The 7,902-nt window shown below is 36.7% G+C and overlaps 1 protein-coding gene across 1 annotated transcript in view; it reads right to left on the bottom strand.

Annotated features, from left to right (window-relative positions):
* Nucleotides 1-1,669: 1,669 nt before the first annotated feature.
* The window catches only part of gpsm1b (G protein signaling modulator 1b), a 31,215-nt gene continuing 24,982 nt past the window's right edge, over nt 1,670-7,902 (bottom strand). The window contains exons 12-14 of the mRNA XM_084745975.1: nt 4,062-4,224; nt 3,754-3,959; nt 1,670-2,593 (exon numbers count right to left, since the gene is read on the bottom strand). Coding sequence (XP_084602101.1) covers nt 2,393-2,593; nt 3,754-3,959; nt 4,062-4,224 — 570 coding nt within the window. The 3' untranslated portion in view covers nt 1,670-2,392. The remainder of the gene's footprint in view (nt 2,594-3,753; nt 3,960-4,061; nt 4,225-7,902) is intronic.

Raw genomic sequence — 7,902 nt, 5'->3', positions numbered from 1 at the left:
TATTTCTATGTTAAGAAATAATAATAATGGCAGTATATAAGCAGTAGTCTGTTATCAGATGTTGAGGACATTATGGGCAGCAGGTAGCATTACTCTCAAAGCTAAGCAGAAACATTAATTGGAGCTTGAATTATCACACAACTCTAATGTTCACTCTATAAAATAAGCAGCTGTTTCCTATCACTCACCCAGTAACCTCTGTTACTGCATACTGTGTCAAAAGATGCATTTTTATAAATGCACAAATCCACATAAATGGCATTTATGTGGGAAATTATATTTCACTCAGTCAGTTTATTTTAAATGAATTGTATTATTTTGTCTTAGTCAGAAAAAAAAATGTGGTTATCAATCAGTGGAAAGTTTAAACTGACCAAAGCAGTTTGTTTAACACTGGATGGACATCCCTAATACTGTTACTGCACAAATGACACCAGTTTTCTGAGTCCTGCACCGGGTCACATAACCACAGGTACTCCAAGGGTAACCAGTAAAAAAGTTAAAAAAAAAAAAAAAAAAAAAATGCACTGTAAAAATATAAAAACTTGAGAAAACTCAAAATTTTAAGGAAAGATTTTTGAGTTCTGAGCTCAAAAAAGTTTTACCAACTAATAATGTTTTAATGAATCTTTGAGCTTGAGAAAACCACAAAAAAACTGTATTTCACTTAGAAAACATATTAAAGTAAAAGTGACTAATGGTTAATAAAATAACCTTAACGAAAGATTACAAGTCGGCAAACCAATGCTTAGTTAATTTCAAAACTTAAGAATTTGAGATTCAAAACTCAAAATGCCTAGAAAATTGTGTGTTTTCTCAACTTATTTTTACAGTGTATATTTCTGTAAAATCACAGGTATGGGCACTGGTAAAAATTAAAATCTATTTGGTAAAAACAATCCAAAATGAGCTGTGCAATATTTTTAACATCTTTTAAGAAAGCATAATGAGCCTTCACCAGGATTGTTTTCTTTGTAAAAGCTTATGACACATAACCTGACAGGTCAGGTGTTATATTACGCAGAATCATGTGGAAAGTTGTCCTTAGAACCTGTTTGGAAAAGGGCAGGCACTTTAAAAAAAAACAGTGATTGGCAGGTGACTGTCTATCACGTCCAACTTCAATCAATCAGAACAAACTTGCCGTAGCCGGTTGGTAGAAGAGTGAAAACATCTTTTCTGTTGAGAAAAGCCTTCAGTGCCTTTCTTTGCTCTTCTTTCAATGAGGAAATACTCTCCGGTTCAGACATAACTGATGCTATCGTGGTATTAACGCTAACTTTTTCGGGGGCCACCACTGTTTGTTCAATACAAGTCGCTTCCGTGGACGTTTCTCGTCGTCATCACCCCTAAAACCATGGCAGTAGCTGCCAGTGGTCCCTTCTAGGAAGCTGATAACTTGAACCCTGGCAAGATTGATTCTCACGTAATCTTCCAAATGCTCCTGATGGCCCCTAAATTTACATTGGGCCAAATAATGGGGATGTCATGACTCCAACAGTGATAAAGGCTAGCTGCTAATTAGTACATCAAAATGGATGATATAAAAACAAAAATAGCCACTGGTGAATGCCAAATTGTGGACAATTCAGCCTCGAAGGCCAAGTTTAACACTTTGGAGAAAGTTAGTGTAATCTGAGACCATGAGAATAATGTTGCTTGAAAAGTGCCAGAAATTATTAGCTTTTAATAACTGCAAGCTTTTCACATCATCACTGAGTAAACACATCGACAGGTGTTTGACAACTGACAGAAAACTTTCCCAATAACACAAGTGAAAAATGAGTGAGTGTGTATGCATCTCATGCCGGGTTGCAGGACTTGTATTCACAGGTTTTGGCTGGTCTGGATTTGACTTGGAGATAACTGAAAGTAACAGACCGGGGCAGGACTCTGTGATGAAAACCACAAATATTCAATGATAACAGCAGCACTGATTAGAATCAGCTCCGTTTCAATCATTAAATCTTTGCGATTTCCACAACTCATGCTGGAGGTCTCCACATTAATCATCCATATTACTCTGTATGCCCATCATGTGCGTCTAAAAAACACGTCTGACACCAGGAAATACAATCTTGAGTCTGAAGAAAATGCTGATTAAGGCATTAGATTGTTGTTATCATGTTATCCCAAACTTATTTTCTTCTCCCTCTCACCACCGAGCTTAAATTCTGCTTGTTTTCCTGTTATATTTACAGACATTTAGAACAAATACATCGAGCAACATTTGACAGAGCACCACCTATTGCACATAGAATTCGTCTTGTTATTAAAAATCTTGTTAGTTCACCCTTCAGTGCTGTCTTTAAATGTTGGCTCACTGCTTCTTTCACTTCTTCCGCTCTTTATTTTCTTTGACATAAACTTGTGCGGCGTTCTTCACCGAGTCCTAGCTGGAGAAACCACCGGGTGGCTCGGGATCGGGGGACGGAGGGCCGTCCTGGTCGTCCGAGGGCAGCTGGACGCGCTGCTCGTCCATGCGCTTGGCCTGCACCCTCTGGATTAGACTGAAGAAGTCTTCGTCAGGCACTGTGGGGGCGTGGGGGCCTGCTTCTGGTGGGGAGCACCGCTGATCATCAATTCTAGAGGACTATAGTCCGAAAGATTCATTACTACAGAGGCAAAGGCATCAACAACTATAAGACTAATAATTATGATTCCACAAACAAGGATTATTTTTTAAAACCTGATTTAATCATGGCTTAACTTTAAACTATGTTGCACCAAATTTAAAATTAAGAAAGATTAAATTTAAACCTCTCTTTAAACTCCTGTTTAGTTTTGACTCTAAAAACTTGATTAAATCTATTTCTGATGCATCAAAACTCTCAGGTCCAATTTAAAATGTGATCCAGTATTAAATTTAAACTTACACTTGAGGAGTTTTAACTTTTAAAGTGGCTGCTTCTTTTGGATGAATTGCACTGAATAATAAAGTTCCTCGAAAAAAGTATAAGTACAGACTCAACCCTTTTAGTTTTCAGTTTTATGACGTCTCTTCTTTCTTTCACTTGATCGGTTAAAACAGTCAGTCTTTTTTCCTTACTGTGCTGTTGTCGGCTTTAATCCTTTATTATTTGTCCATATTGCTCCGTTAATTTGCCCAACAACTTTTTCTCAAATTAGAGATTCTCTGCCAAGCCATTATCAGGCTAATTAGGCTAGCTAACTTTTTAGCTAGCTAGCAAACAATGTAATGTCTTGCCAACATTTTAGTTAGCTAGCAAACTAACGTTTTATTAACTTTTTACCTAGTTAGCAAACAATGCAACATTTGTTAAAGAATACAGAGTAGCTGGAAGTTAACAGTTTTAGCTAGCTAGCAAACAGTGCAGTGTCGTAACTTTTTAGCTCGCTAGCAACCAATGAAATCTTTTTAAAACTTTTTAGCTAGCTAGCAACCAACATAGTATTTTGATAAATAATACAAAGTAGCCAAAAGTTAATGGTTTTCTGCCTCTTTTATTCTTACTAGGTCTTGACATCACAGATTTATTCATCTATGTATTTTATTTTCACTAAGCAAACATCCTCATATTGTTAAAAGTATTTAATTTCAGTTTACATCAATAAACTTAGATTTACTAAACAGAGATTAGTTTTTAATTGAGCAACAGAGGACTCATTTTAAATGTAGTTTACTACAGTCTGATTAGAACCCATCTTAGATTAAATGAATATTTTCTGGTGTAACCCGGTCCAAAATGATTAAACCCTTGACTTCCTGTCATATGTGAACTGTGGCCTTACCTGGCACTTGATAAGCATGTTGAAGAAGTCATCGCTGGGTTCTTGATGATCTCCCTCACCCACCAGGTGTCCCAGATTATTATGGGTGATCCTCAGGCCTGGGAGGTTCCCCACATTAACTCGCTGGTCATCAAGACGGCGGCTCTGAGAGCTAGCGATCAAATCAAACAGCTCCTCAGTCTGGGGGGAAGTAGTAATTGAAGGATCTGGGAGAATAGAGGAGAGACCAGTGGGTCGAAATACATTTGATTCCACGTGGTTTCAAAATAGCGGAGAAGAGACAGGTATTACTGATTACTGTTACCAACCTATCATCTCGTTCAGGGATGGCACAGAGTTCGCGGCACCTTCTCCGTTGTCTCCGTTCTGTGAGTCATCAAGATGGCAGCGCTGGTCATCCATGCGGCTGCTCTGAAACTTGCTGAGGAGGTCAAAGAAGCAGTCTTCATCGGAGGGGTCCCGGCCCAGCTTCTGAAAAGACAAATAACAAGAGTGTTTGAACAAGGCTAAAACTGGTTTGCTGGAATCAAGATTTCCTTCCGTCTTTAAGTGCTGAAATATTCTCTGCTAATAATATGGATATTATGGGAGGAATTCTGCCCTGATTTGAAGCTAGTCTCTGTTCCACTTGCCTCCATTTTTCAATGCACTTTTCATAGAGGATTTGTCACTAATCTGAAAACCTCAGACTTGATACTGATGCCAGCCCAGCACAAGCACAGAACACTTTTCACATAGACCTGGTCTAGACTACAATCTTTATGATATTATGTACATGTAGTACATGTAGTAGTGTGTAGTATTATGTACGACAGTGGCAAGAAAAAACTTTGCAAGAATGTAGTTCACTGCATTTTTTTTTTACCAGCCTGGACTAGATTATGTTGAACTGTTCCTTGAGCAAAGAACAACGATGTGCAGAGGACTTAATTAAACTTGAAGCCCGTATGAATCGGACGAGGATGAGGATAAGATGCCCAGATCATAGAAGAGAAAAATAATCTGATTAACTCACAAGGGATGCCCTTCCTGATGAAACTACCTTGGCCTAGATACTGAAGGTGAAACAATATAATAAAATGTCATGTATAAATAAACAACCCATTTGTATTTAAGCAAAATGGCCCACATACAGAGTGGTACACTGCAAAATTAGATCAAAATATCAGCAGATGTAGCTGTAGCAGCCATAGACTGCTGTTGAGATTATATGGTTATTTATGTTGATCAGTTTTAACGAGGGCTGCAAATTGTAAGTAAAATTAACAATCAATTACTTGATTAATATTAAAAAAAAGTTATGATTAAAAAAAGAATTAAAATTTTCTTATTACTCCTAAATCAGTCTTAATTAACACATTTTTTTTAACCGAAAAATGAACGAGGCGGAAGCTAAATTTCAATCATGAATGGAATCAAACATTGGTCACATTAGAGCTGCAACGATTAGTAGATGAATTGAAAGAAAGAAAATCAGTTGCCAACTATTATAATCATAATGGATAAATCGTTTCAGTCCTTTTTCAAGCAAATATATCAAACATCTGCTTGTTTCAGTTTCTTAAATGTGAGGATTTGCTTCTTTTCTTTGTCATTTCTGACAGTAAACGAGTCGTCTTTGGGTTCTGGACTGTTGGCTGGACAAAAGAAGACATTCACAGATAATTAAATATCTGAAAATATGTGTAACACTGTCATAAACATAATCAGATCTTTGTTTGATAGAAGATCAGTTAAATTTTACTCGATTAATTAATCGTTGATCAACTGTTATCATCCCTAGTTATAACTTGAATACTTACTCGTGCTCTTTATTGTTGTTTTTGGTTTATGTAGTTTCTTAACCTAAGAAGCCCAAAGTGACAAGTTTATTTAAAAGGTTTTCTTTGGTTTAAAAGTTCACATTTGTTCAGTGGAACCATTCAACACCAACAAACAAACCTCACAGCTCTAATCAATGATCAGCCGATCAATGTTTCAATTACTGATCGACCGAATGCTATTTCTGTGTTACAGCCTCACTGCCGGTCGGCCTCTGAAGGTGACGGCACTTTTTCCACTGTTTGTTTAGTGATAACGCCGAGGGGTGCTCGCTCGCATCACGCTGAACGACGCTCACAGCTACCTAATGTGTTTAAGCTTCACAAATGAAGCAGATAATAAATGCATGAAAATGTTTTAGCCACAAACAAACCGAGGCAGTAAAGCAGATGTGGAATTTATTACGTCTGGCTAATTCTGCTGAAATATTCTGGCAATCAGACTGCGATGTTACGATACTAAATGAGCAGCAATAAAATTAAGCTACCGGCCCTCTGAGAAATTATCTGAGAACATAAAAGCTGCCCATCAGAGTAAATCCACTATCAGATAAAAGCAAAAACAATATAATGAAACATTTTCAGCTGTTTTTTTGAACCAAACAGCTAACTAAAAGGACAACAATGGCCTGAATTGTGCTTCCTCCATTTTATCTGACAATTTTAAAGGGCTCAACTTAAAAAATGTCTGGGGTCTGTTCCAGGAGGCACCTTTATTAAGACAGCTGGATAACTTACTCTGCAGAGTAAAAACTGGAAACTCCTCAAATCTGGAACATGAACTGCTTTTGCAGACTTTTACTCTGTAAACCAAACCAGATAAATCCTCAAAACTGCTTTGTGGAAAAAGGTTTCTGATCAGCTTTGTCCTTTGAGATTTAAAACTAGGAAAATAAAGCGTTCTGTCTTTAACATCATCTCGAAGCAAGGAGTTAAAACCTCAATAATATCAGCTGTTGCCAAAACTTTAAAGCTATTATACACATAGTTTTAACTGGTTATGAAACAGTCTCGATTCATACTGATGCTTCTATATAATCTACATAAGACCATCCATGAGAAGATTGGCTGTTTCTGTGAAGTTATCCTTCATGGCTGCCACCGGGTCGCAGTCAGATGAAACGCGTGTTTACATGTTTACATTTTCATTGGCAGAGTTGCGGTGAGTAGCACAGATTTTTATTTAGATAATTTATTTTTGAAGTTATATTTTGGGGGTATTACGGTGGAAACACTACAACTTTTGTCCACAGGGGGGCTCCAAAAGCAACACAATATGGAAAATTCCTTGTAGTAGCTTTAAGAATTAATAAAATCTCACAATTAATTTTCAACTAGTAAAACTGAAACTACTTATGCTGAAATTGGTTGTTCAAGCATTAATAACTAATAAACATGGGAGTTATTATAGTATACATTATACAATATAAAATAGACATATACAGGAAAAATGAGGAGGACCATTTTTTTTTTAAAATGTTGGATTTTAAGAATAAAGTCAAAATACTGTTTTGGCTTCATTCTCAACAAAATCCAACTTTATTCTTAACATTTGGAATTTGTTCTCAAAGTGAAAAATCAAAAGAAAAAAAAACTTCTTCCTTTCCCTTTTCTTTAATGTGGCCCTGAGACAAATCAAAAGACAAAAAAAGATAAACAAAAAGTTATACTACACTATAAAGGTCAGTTCACAGCAAAATATCACAGTGCCGTATTGTTTTGTGATGAATTATGTGTCTTCTTGAAGATTAAACAGAGCTAAATGTTAATTAACTAAACTAACAATGGATTAGGACTCAAGAAACCTCACACTTAAGTAAAAGTGAACAATAACTGCTCTCCAAAAGTAATTTGCGAAGCCTAAACATCATCAACACGTCCCAAAGCAGGTTACAGGGAGACGAGGGAAAAGTGAGCATCACAGATTGAAAACAGTCTGACAGCGTCTCCGTTATAAAAGCTGTTCATCAACAATAACAACACAACAATCAACAATCACAGCTGAATGAGATACGATAACTTCCAACACCAACTAGCGGATGGAATTAAAATCACTTTGCCTTTCAGCAAGATGTGAAGTAGGTCAGCGTCAGCGGACACCTGATTCCCCTTCATGTCTATTCTAGGAATCTTTTCTGTTGAAACTTTTGTTTTGCTGGAAAATAAAATTATGTTTCAGACAAAACATAACTTTTACTGTTAATCACAAAAAAGTTTCATCAGCTCCCTGATGGACAAAGTTAAACATACATGCAGTAAAAACACACAAACTGCAGACATCTAAAGGAAAAGTAAGTTAATGACCTCTGCTGTCCTCTGCACCATGTTG

Source organism: Lutjanus erythropterus, chromosome 20, assembly GCF_056507025.1.
Source record: "Lutjanus erythropterus isolate fLutEry1 chromosome 20, fLutEry1.hap2, whole genome shotgun sequence".
In the NCBI taxonomy this organism is placed as follows: domain Eukaryota; kingdom Metazoa; phylum Chordata; class Actinopteri; order Lutjaniformes; family Lutjanidae; genus Lutjanus; species Lutjanus erythropterus.
The sequence above is the reverse complement of the archived record's forward strand: the minus strand, read 5'-3'. Positions and strand labels throughout refer to the sequence as shown.